Source organism: Aphidius gifuensis, linkage group LG4 (assembly GCF_014905175.1).
Source record: "Aphidius gifuensis isolate YNYX2018 linkage group LG4, ASM1490517v1, whole genome shotgun sequence".
In the NCBI taxonomy this organism is placed as follows: Eukaryota; Metazoa; Arthropoda; class Insecta; order Hymenoptera; family Braconidae; genus Aphidius; species Aphidius gifuensis.
Window position 1 is genome coordinate 21905390 of NC_057791.1, and position 18083 is coordinate 21923472.

Here is an 18083-nt window from a genome sequence, read left to right on the forward strand (position 1 = left end):
TTAATTATTTGTTGAAGTATTTATCGATTAAAAATTTCATAAATTTAAAAATAATAATCGAATAATTTTCTCAATAATTGATAGAAAATTACAATATTTAAAATAATTAATAATCAATCATTTATTTATTTTTTAATTCAAGTAAATATAACCTCGGGTTATTTAAAAATTTAATAAAAAAAATAAATACTAAAGTTAAAAAGCTATTTTAAAAATAAAAAATAATAAAGTTTTTTTAATAAAAAAATATTAAAAAATACATATGAATATTCAAATAAATACCCATCATATTTATAAATAATTGAACAACTAAATCATACCCAGTAAATTAATGATATCCATCAAAAACAAAATGAAAAAAAAATAGAATAATAATGTAAAAATGAAAAATAAATATTTTTTTAAATGCTCAAAGTGTTATCCATCAAATTGATAATCATGATGGTTGTTATCATGGCTTTCGGATCGACAAACTATTACCAAATTAGCTAACATGATGAATAATTAATTACTACAGATCATAACACACTTTTGATTTATCACAAGCTTAATCATTTAACTAATTTCCTCATTCAATTTTAATTTAAAAAAAAAAAAAAAACAAAATACTTCAAGCCATTGTAGATAAAGCTACTGATAAATTATAAATATTGATGAATCACTTGATAGCCAAGTTTATCAATAATATTTCACTTGAGAATTATGTAATTTATTTTTGTATTACAATGCAGCATTATTGCATAATAATTTTACTAAAAAGACACAAGGTAGCTTGGAAAATTACGGTTTTAAAATATTGCTTTTTTTCACTAGACAAGTGATAAATGACTAGTAATATTTTCAGTCTTGTTTTATATATATTTTTTTTTTTTTATATCTTGAATATAAATTGATCGTGAATAAATTGTTAAAAAATTATAAATAGAAAAAAAATTTAAAGTTAAACTTAAAGTATGTTTTTTTTTTTTTTTTTATAAAGTTTCATTGGTAATTTTATACTTAGTGACAAAGAATTTACAACTTGACAAGTTTCTCAACGGACTATCACTTTTCAAAGTAGTTTTAAATTAACTATTTTATCGATTTAAATGTTTGATAGTTAAATTATGCTGAATAAAATCGAATTTTACTTTTTTTTTTATTGTCAAAAAGTTAAGTTTAAGATTGTAGAATTATTGTGGCAGTTTTATTTTTTATTTAAAAAAAATATTTCAAGTGATTTTTTTTTTTTTTCTTTTGTTTCTTTGAATTTTAATTACTTTAAAATTTATGTCATATAATATAATTTTAGTCAATCGAGTATATAGCCAGCACTTTAATTTAACAAAATGAGTCAAGAAGAAAATTTAATCATTATGAGTTAAAAGTATAATGCAAATGATAAAACTTTGACAAAGAAATTTTAACTTTCAATCGTATCTAAAAATGAAAATAATTTTTTTTTTTTTTTTTACTAACAATAACTAAAAGTTAAAATAAATTTTTTTATCAAACGCTATATTTATTTCTCTTTGATTTGAAATATATATACGCGTCTATTTAAATTTACCGTTGACAAAAAAAAAATGCATATATATGTCGGTCGATGTCATAATCACACGCGAGGGAGTTAATGACAAAAAAATATTTCACTGCTTTAAATTATTATTTTTTTATGAACGTCAATTAAAGCTAAATCAATAATGAATTTTTTTTATTTCTTTTAACAATTGAGATAATTTAACGTTGGTCTTAAAAAGTTTGAAGAAAAAAAAATGAGCAAAAAGAGAAAAAAAGATCTAAGTGGCTCTTCAATTATGTAGTTGGTGAGAAATTACTCTGTTAATAGAGTCTCCTGTTTTAATCACTATGAAAGCCTGAAGGATTTTCAGTGTAGTAGGGTAAATAACTGTCTTATACAGTGTCACTTGATTTTCATACTTAAATTTATGTGACATCACAGATAATATTTTTTTTTCTTTTTTAATACATATATAAACTTCAAAAGGAAACCCAAATAATTATTTGAATAATTTTTGTAAAGTCTTTTTTTCTTTGTACTAAAAAAGAATGCTATAAACTTTTATAACCTTTTCACTGACTGGACAATTTTTTAATTTTTTTGCATTCTTTTGTGTCATTATTTTCGTGATATTAAATATTAGTACGAGTCAACGACAGATAGTTAGACAGAGTATTTTTAGTTTTTTAATTTTACATGTAACATTAATAAAAAATTATTAAATGACACAAAAAAAAAATAATAAAAGCAATGTTTTATTTATTTTTTGAATTGTATTTAGCAATTTTATTTGGGAATAATTTAATAACGAAAAATTAGCATGATGTTGTATATTTCAGTAGTACAAGTCAAGCAGTGTCAGACTCAAATTATTTTTTTTTTTATTCAACGTATATAATTGACAAAAAATTATTAAAAAACAAAAACAAAAAATAAACTAAATTTATTGTTTATTTTTTATAATTATATTTAATAATTTTACTTGGAAAAAATTTAATAATATTTAGCATTAAATTACATATTTCAGTAGTACAAGTCAAGTATTGTCAGACTCTAAATTTTATATTTTAATTTCACATGTGAAATAAACATTTAGTTTTGAATAATTTTACACTTGATTATATATCTAAAAATATGTCTGGTTATAAAAAATGAAAAAAATAATTATAAAATAGAAAATTATCGTGTAATACAATTTGTTAAAAAATAGGTCGTGACTTATTATAGTTATTACATAGATGAAAACACAAACTTGAACGTTAAATAGAATGACCTGGGTAAAGTTGAAGTTGACAACACATAGTCAGCGAGAAAACCCAGTTGCGGATAGCCTCAAAGAGACAAGTGAAACGTGCCAAGCTAACAAGTTGACCGCACAATTTTTATATATCATAATATAAAAGCCCAAAGATCAAAAAAAAAAAAATTCACATGAAGAAAAAAAAACCAGTCATAACATTTTGTTTTTTCAAAAATACGATATTCAAAATAAGATATTAAAAGAAAAAAAAAAAAATACACAAATTATAATATCTAAATAAAAGAAGAAAAAAAGGGTAAGCTGTCAGTAACAGATGTGACGAAATGAAAAAGTTGTGTTAAAATCAATTTAATAATAATATATATATATTTTCAAAGCATGAAAATATAAAAATAAAAAAATGGTAATAAATCCAATTTTTATGCTGAAATAAAAGACAAAGTCCCTTTTTTTTCTATATTCATTCATTTTTTTTGTCTTTTATTATTATTTTTTATATGACTGTTGAAAATATATTCGAATTTTTTATTTTATTTTTTTATCTTCAACTATTTTCTATCAGTTTTTCAATTTTTTTTTTTTTTGGTCTTTTAAAAAGGATCGCATATTTGAAATTGCGGGCTGTCAGTTATATCGTTGGGAAATATTTCACATCAGCCAGAGTATTACGAGTGTAAGCGTGCGTATGTGTTAAACATGAAAAAGACAGCTGTGTATACGAGTTTTGAAAATTTAATGCATAATGAATTTTCCAATAATTTCATGTGCATTAGTCATTTATTGTTCAAATAATATTATTTGAAATAAATAATATTAATCTATTCAAAATAAGATAATAATTTTTACTCATTAAATCATCCATAATTATAATCATGTAATAATATTTGTAAATTTTTAATTCAATATTATCTCGTTGATTTATTTGAAGTAAAATTATAATTATGATTATTTTTTAATTTCCAATATCAGCTTAATTTATTTGAAATTATATTTTACTTTATATTAATTTTTAAACTGATAATTAAATTATTATTTCTGATGATTCGAAATTATTTTTGAAATTGACTATTTTCGATTGATAAGCGATGATAAATTTTTTTTTTTAACTAACATTGAAAGGTCATTAATGTGTCAAATGAAAATTACTAATTTTATTTTAAAAAAAAATTTAATTACCAATATATTTTTCATTTTTATGGATGTCAATTATTCAAAAAAGTTTTTTATTTTAAATTTTTTACTTTATGCGTATATTTAAACATTTTTTTTTCAAATGTATTTTTTTATATTGCAATTTAAATGTTAATTGAACTTTTGAACTTTGAAATTTTTATATCATTTTAAATAAATAAATTTTAGTTAACTGGAAATATGTACGAAAAATTAAAATATCAATGATAAAAAAAAATAAAATTTTTAAAATAATGTATTTTCTAGAAAATCTCATCATGTTTTTCTTCGTTGAAAATAAAATTTTTCCAATTATAGCTTTTTTTTTAAATAACAATCAAAAAGTTAATTGAACTTTTTAATTTTTATATAATTTAAAATAAATAAATTAAATTATAATGTTTAATATGAAAAAAAGTAAAAATAAAAATTTAATATTCCAAATAACAAGTAAAAAAAATAATTAAATAAATAAAATTCAAAAATAATTTCTAGGAAATTTTGTTATCTTTGAAAAGCTCTCAATTAATAAAATTATTAATATTAAATTTTTAAATTATAATTTTAATATCATATGAAAAATTTTATATTCAATTATAATTATTTAATAATTTTAAATAAATTTAATAAATTAAAAATAATTGAAATTTACTATAATAATATCAATAAAATAAATATATTAAATTAAAATAAATTGTTCATTATATATAATTTAATTTTCAAATTTTAGCAAAATTAAAAGTTATTATTAATTAACAAATTAATAATTTATATGTTTATCATTAGTATTTACAGTGACTAAATATTTAATTTAATATTAATTTGTTAATTAATGAATAACTAATTATTCTAAAATTTAAAATTTAAAATTTGATATATAGATGAACAATTTTATAAAGTAATTAAAATAATTATCTTAAGTTTGAAAAATTTTTATTATCAATAAATTGATAACAATCAAGTATATTATTTTAAGTTATTTAATATATATAAAATATAATAAAATTAATTATTAAATTATAGTTACTGAATAATTAAAAATATTAAATAAATTAAATAATTATAATTGAATATAAATTTGAAAGAAAATAGTCTGATTCTTCATGAAGTATTTAATTATTTTGAAAGCAATAACTCAATTATTTAAAACACTTATAATCCAATTATATTTTCTGAAAATTGACAATCAATATATGTCAATGGTAATTTTGGATTTTTATAATTAAATAATTTTTAAATAATTAAACACTTTGTAACCCAAATATAAAATTAAAGGATCAATATTAAAAATAATTTATAAAGCTGAATAAATAAATAAATAAAATATATACAATAATTTTTAAATAACGTGCTATATGTTTCTGTAAAATCTCATGTTTGAAAAGCCTCAAAACCACTCGGGAGTTTAAACAGTAACGATCTTGTGGTGGAATAACGAACGTGACTAGAATATCAATATGTACTTTATGTTCAAAATTTAACCATTAGTTTTCAATAACCCTGATTACTTTTATAGTTATATACTACATGATTTTTAAACAATTAATTTAACTAATTAATTTTGATATTAAATAATAATTCTTTGCATTTATTATACATAAATTATTATAAAATACAAATAATTAATTTTCATGTAAATATTAAAAATATCCATCAACTATTTTTATAGAGATACTTAATATTTTATATTCGATTTTTTTTTATCAAATAAACCTATGAAATTCCAGGCATTGTTAATCATTATTTATTTTTTTTTGATGAAATATATATCGAAGTGGAAAATTTGGATGTATATTCAATATCTCGGTTCATTGGTTTTTACGAAATGAAAAAAGAAAAAAAAACTATCAAGCTTTCGTCCTACGTGTTTAAAATAAAAATAAAAAAAATTGATCAATATTTTTTTTTGTTTTAAACCGAATGCAGTTTTATTTTTCCTTTTTCCTTTTTTTAGGTATTTTTTTTTTTTACTCTATTTAACTGTTTGGGTTTCTTTATTTATTTATTTTTCCTTTTTTTTTTTTCAAGTATTCCAATCACGGAAATATCACTCAGAAAATTTACTAGTTTTTATTTTTTGTTTTAATTTTATCAGTGGAATATAGTGAGTTAAAGAGTTGATTAAAATTAAATTGAATTAATTATCTAAAATTATATTATCTGATTTAAAAATCAAGGGTGTTTAACTTGTTAATAAGAAAATTTTATTCTTGGGTAATGATGAGAAATTTTTTTAATATTAAAAAAAATATAAGAAATATAATTAACGCGAGTTTTTAAAATTCATTTGAAGATCTTGAGAGACATTAAATTTTCAATGAAAATTTCTTCTTTCAAAAAAAAAAGACTCAGTTATCACCGTAATTTATTTAAAAAGTGTCGCGACCTTTTTTTTTTCTTCTTTCCATCCCAAGACATTTAGCAGTCGTAAAAAAAGGTAGAATCAACTTGGAGGATAAAAATATGGTGTGGTCATTTGATATATACCGGACAATAAACTCAAACTTTTTCAATTAAATTCAATAAAACGAAATGATACGGGAGGGTCTATATTTTTATTCTTATGATGAATAAAGTTTAAACTTTATTCATGAAATAAATATTAATATTGAATTAATAGACTCACCTAAAAAGAAGAAATCCAAGACCAGTGACAGCTGCTCGTCGAACATCGTCATTAACATCAGATACCTGTATTTAAAAATCAAAATAAAAATTAGCTCATCAAATTATACAATATTTAAAATAATTAATAACCAATCATTCACTTATTTTTTAATTCAAGTAAATATAACCTCGGGTTATTTAAAAATTTAATAAAAAAAATAAATACTAAAGTTAAAAAGCTATTTTAAAAATAAAAAATAATAAAGTTTTTTTAATAAAAAAATATTAAAAAATACATATGAATATTCAAATAAATACCCATCATGTTTATAAATAATTGAACAACTAAATCATACCCAGTAAATTAATGATATCCATCAAAAACAAAATGAAAAAAAAAATAGAATAATAATGTAAAAATGAAAAATAAATATTTTTTTAAATGCTCAAAGTGTTATCCATCAAATTGATAATCATGATGGTTGTTATCATGGCTTTCGGATCGACAAACTATTACCAAATTAGCTAACATGATGAATAATTAATTACTACAGATCATAACACACTTTTGATTTATCACAAGCTTAATCATTTAACTAATTTCCTCATTCAATTTGAATTTAAAAAAAAAAAAAAAAAACAAAATACTTCAAGCCATTGTAGATAAAGCTACTGATAAATTATAAATATTGATGAATCACTTGATAGCCAAGTTTATCAATAATATTTCACTTGAGAATTACGTAATTTATTCAAGTATTAAAAAATAACTTACAGCAACATGAAGAAGCTTTCGAATAGCTTGATTATTTCCAGTTCCACAATATGCCATTGCAAGAGTGTACATTCCACTTCTACGTAAAATTGGATCTTTGTCAGCACACAATGATGTTACAAGAGGATCAGCCTCTTCAAGACGACCATACATTGTAAATGCAATTCCTACTGCTAAACCACGTAGGATCTTTTCGTGTTGTGTTTCTTGAGCATACTAGAAAAAATTAAAATAACATGTTTTTTTTTATTTTAAATATCGTAAAAATTATTATTTTTTTATTATGTTATGTCAATTGATATAATAATATATCAATACTATATTCATTGTAAAATTTCAACGCCATAAAATCTCAAGCAATCGGTCATATTTCAATTGAAGAATTTTTTTCTTTTAATTTTTTATCTCTGAGCACTGATTGAATTTAACATTGAATAGAAAAATGAATTATTTTCTTTTTAAAAAAGAATAATAAAAAAGACAAAATGTAAATTCAATAAGGTTCGTTTATAGACATAATATTTCTTTCGCAAGACTTGTCAATATTATTAAATTAAAATGATAAAAATTATTTTCTCTCAACTAAAAAAGACAATTAATTTAACAATAAAATTAAAAACTTACAGCAACCATGTCTTCAATGGCTTGTGTTGATTTTGATCCCAACATAACCATTCCCATAGCAATACCAGCAGCTTCACCAGTAACAGCATCATCTTGATAAAGATTAAATTTAAGTTGTTCATATGCATCTTGTCTGTGTGATCCCATTGCAGCTAAACCAAGACCAAGACAACCACCATGTCTAACCATTTCATTTTGTGCATCTTTTAATTGTCCAAGTAAATAATCAGTTATTGTTGCACCATGATTAGCATGAATTAAACCAAGTGCATATAAACCACCACCTTCAGAATAACCAGCACCAGCACCAGTATCACGTGGTAAATATGATTGCATTAATGCAAGTGCTTCTTGTTCATGACCACGATGTATAACACCAAGTGATGCTGTTGCTGTTAATTTTGCCCAATTTGTTGCACGTGCAAGCCATTCTAAATTATCACGTAAAAATTGATCACTAGTTGTGCCAGAATGCATAAATGCATTTGCAATAACAGTTGCTGTATGACATATTGATACTCTAATAGCATCTTTTGTATTTTTTAATATTAACATATCAGTATGATTACTTCTTATTAAAAATTGTAAATGTAAATCAATTGACACTTCACCACCTAATATACTTGATAATGCATCAACACGTTTTTGTTGTTCACGTTCTTCATTTGTTAAACTTTCAACACTACGTTCAATAGCTTGTTCAACAGCATCTTGATTAATTGGTGTTGAAATTGTTTCAACAGTTGTTACTGTTGGTGTTGCTGGTGTTGTTGGAGTTGATGTAGTTGTGGTTGTTGTTGTTGTTGTATTATCATTTGTTGTTGATGTATTATTATCATTTGATTTAACTGTTGGCTTGACAATTGGTTTAACCATTAAAGCTGATGGTATTGGTGCTGTTGCTCTCAATGCTTGTAATACTCTACCAAGAAATTGTTGTGTTGCTGATTCATAAAGATCAAATGCAATTTGATATGCCATTAATACACAATCTTGTGAACCACGACTTAAACGATCTAATAATTCAGCAACAGCAAGTGGATCATCAAGAAATATTAAACATTGACACATATTAACGTAATCTGGTGTACCTAAATTACGATAAAGACTAACAAGACAACGTAATACTTCATTACGAAAACCACGATTTTGTATTAAACTCATTGCAACTTGAAATGCATATGATAACATACCAGCAACATCATCTGATTGCATTATTGATGCTTCAAATATATCCATTCTTCTTGTTTCAAGTGCAAGACCAAGAGCTTGACGATATTGTCCATCATCAAGACAACGTTGAAACATACGATTAACAATACCTTCTAATCTTGGATCAATTGTTTGTCCTGGTTGTACTTTACCCTCAACTTCAGCAATACGTTGTTGAGTATAAAAATCAATGCATTTTGCAATTATTGTATTGACATATTCATTGTGTTGGTTAACATCAAATAATTCACCAGCACCAAGTGCATAAGGCAATGAATCCTCAAAACTACCAAGATGATAGTATACTTTACTTGCCACCAATGCAGCAAGTTCATGATCAGTAAAGCCTTTGTCTTCATGAAGAATTTCACTACATCAACAAACATAAATATTTATATTATTAATAAATATTACAATTATTTATCATTATTATTTTTACTTACATTTTTTCAATTGACTCTGATATTTCAGGCCAAAATTCATCAACAATAGTGTCTAATTTTTTTAAAGCAAAACCCTTTAAATCGGGTGACTGCTCATCCAAAAGGGAGATGACACCGGCTGAAAATAACGTCAAAATATTATCACCATAATTTATCAGAAATTAAAAATTGAATACTAAAAAGTTTGTTAATTTTTTTTATGACTTTTTTTTGTTTAGATTTATTTATTTTTATACACAAAATAATTAAAATTATTTGTTAAAATTTAGTTTACATTTAAAAAATTTAGGTTAGGTTATACAAGTTTTGCAAATCACGCTCCAAAATCAAAGCGTTGTTGTAAAAACAAATACATAAAGTATTAGAAATATTAATTTAATTAATATTTATTTTATATGTGAACGTACCTGCTGAAGTGATATTCATCTTCCTTATTTTCCAATGAAATTTATATTGTTATTTATTTGATATATTATTAAATAAATAATGTCTGTCACAATTGTGTTCACAAAATTTTTTTCCTGTCAAACGACAAACAGTATTTACGATGATGATGATGACGAAAAATAATAATAAAAAAATATACTGACGACAGCGCAATCTAGACAGCTTCTTAGCAGCCATTTTGTATCACGTGTTTCCTTTTTGAAATTTGAATATTACAGAAGACAATTTATTTCTCTGACTTGATGGGTGATTATTAATAACCACAGTCTTATACTGAGCATTTAAAATGATAAATGATGACTTCCCATCAACTGTCAAGTGTCACAAATGATACTTTAAATGACCATCAACAAATAAATATCAAAAAAAAAATTACAAAATCATCATGTTGGATAATTTAATTGCCATTTTTTTGGTAATTTATTTGTAAATATTATTTAACAGTAAATAAACAATTTGTAAAATGTTAATTAAAAAAAAAATTATTATTAACAATCTGTCAAAAATGATAATTGTAAATTATATTGACAAATTATTTGTATTTAACAACATGGGGTCTTCAAAAATCTTACCCTGTCAAAATTCGTATATTAATTTTTTTTGCAATTGATTGATTCTTAAAAAATTTTTTTTTCCAACTGAAAATGAAAACTTTTAATAACTTAACTGGTAGAAAATCTTTAGAAGATGTATTAATGAAAAATGAAAAGAAAAAAATTGCTGACAAAATCACCTGTAGGGAAGGCGAAGATGGAACATGAAAGAGAATAGAAAACTTTATTTTTCTAAGATGACTGAAACCCCCGAACACCCCCCGAACTACACATGAGGGTACATGTGTGAATTTTTGAAAATTTTGTTTTAAATTATTCTGTATCTTGCTGTTGTACAGGCAACATCACCTTAACACAAATCAAAAATATTTTAACTATTTAAAAAAACAATTCAAAATGAGGGCTACTGACTTATCGGGTAAAAATTATTGATAAAAAAATATTTTGATAAATTTAATTTATTTTATTTATTTAATTAAATTTGCTCCAGGTTTAGAGCTTCCAAAGCTAGAATTATATATTTTTTTACAAACAAAAATATTTCGATAAAATATATTTTTAAAATTTTCTTTTTAAATTTAAATAAATAATAATATTTAATTTGAAATTAATAAAATTTTTTTTTTATTTATTTGTTCCAGAAGATACTGGCATTCTTTGTTTCGATGATGAAAAGGAAAATAATCCACCTGGATATCCAGTTATTACAATTGTAATGGGTAGTGGAGGACCTTCAAGACCAACACCAAGACCTCAACCACATAGACCCAATAGACCTTTGCCTAGATAAATTATTATTGAAACAATATTATTTTTAAAAATTATTGTTTTAATGTAAATATATATATAAACATGTATATAAATATTCATACATGTATATTGTAAAAAGATATATAATAAATTATTATTTAAATTTTAATTAGTTTTGTTTTTTAAAAACTCAATTTTAATTTTAATTTTAATTATATATTTTTTTAAATATTAATTTTACTAATAATTATTAGACTGAGAGATCATTATTTTCTTCATTTTTTTTTTGTTTTAAAAATGAATGTAAATTATTAATATTTTATTATTATTTGAAAATATGGGGTACTATATTTGTTTTGCATCACATGTTTTCAAATATCTCTGTTTAACTCTTTAATTGTTTTCTTTTCAACTTATTAAAAAATCATTTAATTTATTTATATTTATTTTTCTTATAAATACATTTTCTAATTTAAATACAATCAATTTAAATAATGTTTATGAAATTAAATTTATAAAACAAAATTATGTTTGTGAATTATTACAAAGTTGATAATTTTTTGTAATTCGTTGATTTAAATTTTTTCTTCAAAACGAAAGAAAAAATTGTCGGCAGTATATAATTTAACAGATACGATAGTTCTAGAAAATATTTAGCCAAATGAAATGATAAAATAAAAATGAGAAAAAGATAATTTTGCATATTAAAAAAGATAGGAGGTGTAAGTCGTGACAAAATCACCTGCAGAGAAGAAGCGGCAACTCAAAAGGAAATCAAAAGGTATTGACAAAACTATTTGTCTAAAATGACTTTAAAATTGAAGATTAAGATTAAGGTAGCTACAGGAGACCACAGGAGACAATTCTTAAATTTTTGTTTAAACTTATTGTGTGAAACATTTTAGAATATAAGCAACAACACCTCAATTCCAGCAAAAAATATTTCAATTATTTAAATGAATATTTGAAAAAAAAAAACAAATTAATATAAAAATTACAAATTTATCAGGTATTTTTTAATAATAAATTTTATTTATTTACTTTATTAAATAAATTAAATTTGAAGATTTCTATCTAAAAATAATTTTTCTAAAAAATTAAATAATCATTTTAATATATTTTAAATGTTTTATTTATTTATATATTTATTTTTCTCGTCGATACATATTTTTCTATTCTAAATATTATAAATTTCGAATATTGTTTATAAAATATATAAAAAAAAAAAAAGTACGTCTGTGGATGATTACACTGAAAGATTATCATTTCTTTTTTTTCAAATGATAAATATAAATAATAAATGTTTTATTTGTACTTGAAAATATGTTGTACATTTTTTTTAATCTTTTTTAAATGGCAGATTGATTACACAATGTTATTTTTAAGACGACCAATTGATTCAATTTCAGTTTCAAGAACATCTCCTTTCTATAATTAAAAAAAAATAACATGTAATTAAATTTATAATTATGATTAATCTAAAAAAAAAAAAAGAATAAAATACCTTGAGAAATTCTGGTGGATTTCTAGCAAATCCAACACCACCTGGTGTACCAGTTAAAATGACATCCCCAGGTAAAAGAGTCATGAATCTAAAATACCAAAAAATAAATAAATAAAACCAAATAGAAAAACACAATATGAATCGAAATAAAAAAAAGAAAATAATGAAAAATACATACTGTGAAAGATAAGCAACAATATCACGTGGTTTAAATATTAATTCGCTTGTGTTTCCATTTTGTTTGATTTCACCATTGACCCATGTTTTGACAGTGAGATTATTAATATCACAAACAGCTTCTTTAGTAATAACAGCTGGACCAAGTGGACAAAATGTATCCATAGCTTTACCAAGAAGAAATTGACCTCCATTTTTTTTTCCTTTTTGCCAATCACGTGCTGATATATCCTGAGCAACAGTGTAACCAAAAATACAATCTTCAGCCTCATGATTGTTTAAACCTTTACAAGTTTTTCCAATGACAATTGCAAGCTCAGCTTCCCAATCAACTTTCTAAAAATATAAATATAATTATTAATGATGATTAATTGTTATTAGATTTGTTATTTAATCATTTATTTACATCTGATATTGAAGGTAGTATAACATTGTCAGTTGGTCCAACAATATTACTTGGAAATTTTGAAAATATAACTGGACTTTTTGGTGGTTCAACACCTTGTTCTTCACAGTGACCACTGTAATTTAGTCCAACACATGCCAATTTATCCATTTTTGTTATTGGAGCCAAAAAATTAACATCAGCCTCTGGTATGACACTTCTACCTTCAGCAATTATCCTGTTGAATATAAATTATATAAAAATACAGCTTAAAATTTTCATTAAACATTCATTCAATTTATTTTCATTTGTTAAATTGTATTTTTGGATTTTAAATTTTCTAGGAGATAAAAAAAACAACAATTCAGCAAACAAGGGAGATGGAAATATTCCACCACCAACCTCTTAATAATATCACCAAAATCAGTATCACCATTCCTGAAGAAATGAAAAATATCTACAAGTCATTATTGTTAAAAAAAAAATTAAACAAAAACATGTTTACTTGTAATTAATTTACTATAATTAAATAAATACTTAATAACTTTTTTGTCAATAAAAATATGTTGGCCTTGATTTATAAAATATCAAGGATGATAAATTGAATAAATTAACATTAAAAAATTAAGAAAAATAAAACATCAATATTAAAGAATTAAAAATAAATTTAAAAAATTAACAATATATTTTTCAATAAAAATAAAAGCATATTTTTTATCTTATCTATTGATGTCATGTTGATATTTTTACCTTCTAGCTTTATTAGTAAGTACATCACCACCTTCTAAAAATTTTTTCAATGTATTTGGAATTCTTGAATCAATTGCTGAAATAGCAATGATATCTCCACCGGCCTTGAGTTGAACACCCAAATGTTGTGGGCCTCCATTTTTATTCACAAATTGTACAAACCTAAAAAATAATAAATAAATAAATAAAAAGAAACATGATAATAATTATCATATTGACATGGATTACATCACATTTTATTCTTGACAAGAAAAATAAAATAGATATTAAATAATCAATACTGTTGACATGTTAATATATTATTTAAAAAATTTATATTTTTATTTTTAATAATAATTACCTCATTTCTCGTCTAGTGCTGATTGAAAAATTACGATGAAATTTTAAAACAGATGTTTTAACAGCATTGGATCGACATAATCCTGGACTCAAATGAGCTAAAAGTGTTTGACTGAACATCAACTTGGCTCGATAAGGCATTATCAGATTGTTGTTGTTTTTTCTTTTTTTTAATTATTGCGTTATCTGGCTCTTCAAATCAAGTATACACTTGAACCAAAAATATATATTAATCTGAAAAAATTAAACAATGATAAATTAATAATTTAAGAAGCAATAAAAAAAACAAGTTAAAATTAATTTTTTTTTTAAATAAACAATAAAAGTTATAATATAGCTTTTATTTTATAATTTTCAATTGTCATTGTGGTGTAATTAAAATACACATTGATAATTAAATAAAAAATAATTTACCAAAATGATCAACTGGTTTGGAGTGATCACCAATGACTGAGACAAAAATTAATAAAAAATTTCAGATTCAACCCAAACTCTCTCTCTCTCTCTTGCCCCTCTTTCAGGATTTTTTTTTTTTTTTCAACTTTACCTTGATAATTTTACGTAACTAGAAAAAAAAATAAAAAAGTCAAACTAATTATGAGTTATAAGAAATATAAAATTGCCAATTCATTAGAAAATTATTTGCTGCATTTGTTGTGTGTAATTTAAAATTTAATAAATAATAAAAAAGTATTGAAAAAAAAATTTTTTACTAACCTTGATATTTGTTGCAGATGTCGCTTTGATCACACCGGGTAAAAAAAAAAAAAATGTATGATTTTTTGTAAACATGCAAAATGATGATGATGATGATGTATCATTAAATCACTTGTTAGCTGATTATTTTGCGTAGTTGCCAATGAATATTGACGCAAATATATTAAAATTAATCAGCATTTTATCAGCAATATCAAAGTGTTGTGTGACGTTCAAGCTTGAGAAAAAATATTTTGTATTACCTAGATGTTGATACTTGATAAAAATGAACGCAAAAGTCAGTGTCATCAAGACAATAATATAAAACTGATTTAATAATTAATAATTATAAATAATATTTTTTAGGTTGAGTTTGCAGTCCAAATGACATGTCAAAGTTGTGTTGATTCAATTGAAAAATCATTATCAAGTTTAAATGGTGTTGATAAAATTGATGTGTCATTAGAACGTGGTACTGTTGTTGTTCAATCTAGTCTTCCTTATACATTGATACAAGAAAAAATTGAAGATTCAGGTCGTCGAGCAGTCTTCAAAGGTTATGGAGGTAATTTAAAAAATCCAAATTGCATTAATGAGATAGCTAAATTATAAATTGTTATTACAGAAAATAGTATAAGTGCAGTGTCAATGATTAATGGTGATACACGTTTGTTAAAAAATAATAATATCCAGGGTGTTGTTCGTTTTGTACAAGCAAATGAAAATTGTATTATTGATGGTACCATTGATGGTTTGACACCTGGTAAACATGGTTTACATGTACACGAGTGTGGTGATATATCCAAGGGTTGTGAATCTGTTGGTGATCATTTTAACCCATACAACAGTCCACATGGTGCTCCTGAAAATGATGCAAATCATCGGGTAATTAAATCTTTTATTTCCAAGCATTACAAGTTTATTCATTTGTAATTTGTATTTTTTAGCATGTTGGTGACCTTGGAAATGTTGAGGCTGATAATTCTGGACGTGCTAGATTTAGATTACAAGATAAATTGATAAAAGTTGGTGATATTATTGGTAGGTCATTGGTGATAACACAAAATCAAGATGATTTAGGAAATGAAGCTAATGAATTGTCTAAAATTCATGGAAATAGTGGTGATAGGTATGATGATTATTATAATTTATATTTAATTAATTAAAATCAATTATAAATTATTTTTTCGTTACAGAATTGCATGTGGAATTATTGCAAGATCATCTGGTATATTTGAAAATACAAAAAAAATATGTGCTTGTAGTGGAAAAACACTTTGGGATGAACGAGATGAAACAAAAAAAAAAGGTTTATTATTAAATGTCACAAAATTAACACCAACATTATGTGAAATATTTTAATTAAATATAATCATGACAATTTAAGTTGTTAACTTTATTTTTTTTAAAACTAGATTATTAATTTAATATTTTTTTTTCTTTTTCTTTATCCTAGGTGGTATTCAAGTGTAAAAAAAAAATATATATAAATGGAGATTTTAAAAACGAACCAGTGTAAATGGATATAATTATCATTCCAAAAAATACGTGTGATAATTAATGACAATTATTTATTATATAAAATAAATGTAAAAAAAACAAAACAACTTGTGTCTTAATTAAATTTTGGAAATATTTAATAATCAGAATCAGAATCATCATCATCACGACCTCTGATTGTTTTTGATTTTTTAGGACGTCCAAGAATTGATGTATTTTTCTTTCCTTTTTCTGGTGGAGTCATTAAATCACCATTGTAAATAATTGCACGTGATTGGGCAATTCTCCATTCTAACATTTCTGTTGAAAAATCATCACAATTTCCCAAATCAGTAAAACCAACAATGTAATCCTTGGTTTTGCTGTCTGATATCAAAGCAATTGTTGGAATAATTTTAATTCTCAAACGTTCTGTAATAAATAATTAATAATTAATATGTTAATTAAAATTTAATTTAATTTATAAATAATTACCACATAAAAATGGACATCTTTCGACATTTAATTTGACAAATCTTGCTTCAATATGTTTTTTAGCAAGTATATTAAAATGCATGTCAACAATTTTTGATCTTGGTGAACCCTCTTTGTAAAAAAGACAAACAATATTTTTTGATTTTTTAGATATTTCGAAAAATTCTTTTTCATCTTGAATTTCAGAATATTCACCATGTCCCTGTAATATCAAAATAATTATTATTAAATTGTTATTTTTTTTATTTTTTAAATATTTTATTTTAAAAATACTAACAATACTGATCCAATTTTGTTTTTGTTGATGGACTTTTTTCATTTCTTCAAGTCTTTTTTCTCTTAATCTTTCCAAATCATCAACATCTAAATTTTCCAGTTGTTCCAATTCAGCATCAAGTTGTCTTTCAACTTGATTAGCAACTTCCAAAACTTTTTGCTGAATTAATGATTCCATTTTAAATTTATATTTTTTTTATTAAACACAGAGAGAGAGTTGTTTTTTATCACACACAAAAGCCGGATTGCCTTATAAGGAAATGATTTACTCCAAATTTTAATAACAAGAATAATTACAATTTCCAATTATTTTTTACACCAATAAAAATGTTTATAATTTAACAATAATATTTGATTCAATCAAATTGAGTAATACAAAATAATTAAGTTAATTTATTTTGACAAAGAGTAAAAATTGACAACCAACATGCACCTGTTTTTTTTTTTAATTATAATAAAAAAAAATACACCAGGATATTGGTAGTTCAGAAAAAAACATCCTAGAGTGTGCTGAAGTGAGTCTAGGGACTCTACACCGCCATTTTTTTACCAGACATTTAAAAAACAATTCAAATGAACAAAATTAGGAATTAGCAAAATTTCGGTCTTTTTTTTATTTTGGAATATTGGAATAATAA

The 18083-nt window shown here is 23.0% G+C and overlaps 4 protein-coding genes across 5 annotated transcripts in view; 1 reads left to right on the forward strand and 3 right to left on the reverse strand.

Annotated features, from left to right (window-relative positions):
* The window catches only part of LOC122855683 (26S proteasome non-ATPase regulatory subunit 1), a 23018-nt gene extending 12870 nt beyond the window's left edge, over positions 1 to 10148 (reverse strand). The window contains exons 1-5 of the mRNA XM_044157231.1: positions 10001 to 10148; positions 9594 to 9711; positions 7939 to 9520; positions 7315 to 7530; positions 6559 to 6623 (exon numbers count right to left, since the gene is read on the reverse strand). Coding sequence (XP_044013166.1) covers positions 6559 to 6623; positions 7315 to 7530; positions 7939 to 9520; positions 9594 to 9711; positions 10001 to 10019 — 2000 coding nt within the window. The 5' untranslated portion in view covers positions 10020 to 10148. The remainder of the gene's footprint in view (positions 1 to 6558; positions 6624 to 7314; positions 7531 to 7938; positions 9521 to 9593; positions 9712 to 10000) is intronic.
* Positions 10149 to 12686: 2538 nt separating this feature from the next.
* Positions 12687 to 15041, reverse strand: LOC122855685 (fumarylacetoacetate hydrolase domain-containing protein 2A). Of its 2 annotated transcripts, XM_044157234.1 has the most exons (8): positions 14914 to 15041; positions 14501 to 14733; positions 14161 to 14322; positions 13813 to 13848; positions 13432 to 13648; positions 13027 to 13361; positions 12849 to 12936; positions 12687 to 12772 (listed from the first exon to the last, which is right to left on the reverse strand). In XM_044157234.1, the coding sequence occupies exons 2-8, from the start codon at positions 14638 to 14640 to the stop codon at positions 12710 to 12712; spliced, it is 1041 nt and encodes a 346-aa protein (XP_044013169.1). In that variant the 5' UTR covers positions 14641 to 14733; positions 14914 to 15041; the 3' UTR covers positions 12687 to 12709. The 2 variants fall into 2 exon arrangements, with proteins under 2 accessions (XP_044013169.1, XP_044013170.1); XM_044157235.1 differs by lacking the exon at positions 13813 to 13848.
* A 206-nt stretch (positions 15042 to 15247) lies between these two features.
* On the forward strand, positions 15248 to 16802 carry LOC122855686 (copper chaperone for superoxide dismutase). The gene is made up of 6 exons (XM_044157236.1): positions 15248 to 15493; positions 15562 to 15760; positions 15821 to 16080; positions 16143 to 16324; positions 16392 to 16504; positions 16652 to 16802. Exons 1-6 carry the CDS (start codon positions 15482 to 15484, stop codon positions 16666 to 16668), a joined length of 783 nt encoding a protein of 260 aa, XP_044013171.1. The 5' UTR covers positions 15248 to 15481; the 3' UTR covers positions 16669 to 16802.
* Positions 16803 to 16827: 25 nt separating this feature from the next.
* On the reverse strand, positions 16828 to 17897 carry LOC122855687 (thioredoxin domain-containing protein 9). Its single transcript, XM_044157237.1, has 3 exons — positions 17447 to 17897; positions 17170 to 17371; positions 16828 to 17106 (listed from the first exon to the last, which is right to left on the reverse strand). The coding sequence occupies exons 1-3, from the start codon at positions 17621 to 17623 to the stop codon at positions 16832 to 16834; spliced, it is 654 nt and encodes a 217-aa protein (XP_044013172.1). The 5' UTR covers positions 17624 to 17897; the 3' UTR covers positions 16828 to 16831.
* Between the last annotated feature and the right edge of the window lie 186 nt (positions 17898 to 18083).

What these genes read in the sequence shown, in the direction of transcription:
- LOC122855687 (XM_044157237.1), bottom strand. Translation starts at nt 17,623, where the DNA reads ATGGAATCATTAATTCAGCAAAAAGTTTTGGAAGTTGCTAATCAAGTT. An exon ending in AACAAAATTGGATCAGTATT is followed by an intron (nt 17,372 to 17,446) that starts GTTAGTATTTTT and finishes TTGATATTACAG; the next exon opens with GGACATGGTGAATATTCTGA. An exon ending in AAGATGTCCATTTTTATGTG is followed by an intron (nt 17,107 to 17,169) that starts GTAATTATTTAT and finishes TATTTATTACAG; the next exon opens with AACGTTTGAGAATTAAAATT.
- LOC122855685 (XM_044157234.1), bottom strand. Translation starts at nt 14,640, where the DNA reads ATGCCTTATCGAGCCAAGTTGATGTTCAGTCAAACACTTTTAGCTCAT. An exon ending in TTTGGTGATATTATTAAGAG is followed by an intron (nt 13,649 to 13,812) that starts GTTGGTGGTGGA and finishes TATATTCAACAG; the next exon opens with GATAATTGCTGAAGGTAGAA. An exon ending in TACTACCTTCAATATCAGAT is followed by an intron (nt 13,362 to 13,431) that starts GTAAATAAATGA and finishes TTATATTTTTAG; the next exon opens with AAAGTTGATTGGGAAGCTGA.
- LOC122855686 (XM_044157236.1), top strand. An exon ending in AGTCTTCAAAGGTTATGGAG is followed by an intron (nt 15,761 to 15,820) that starts GTAATTTAAAAA and finishes TTGTTATTACAG; the next exon opens with AAAATAGTATAAGTGCAGTG. An exon ending in CATGGAAATAGTGGTGATAG is followed by an intron (nt 16,325 to 16,391) that starts GTATGATGATTA and finishes TTTTCGTTACAG; the next exon opens with AATTGCATGTGGAATTATTG.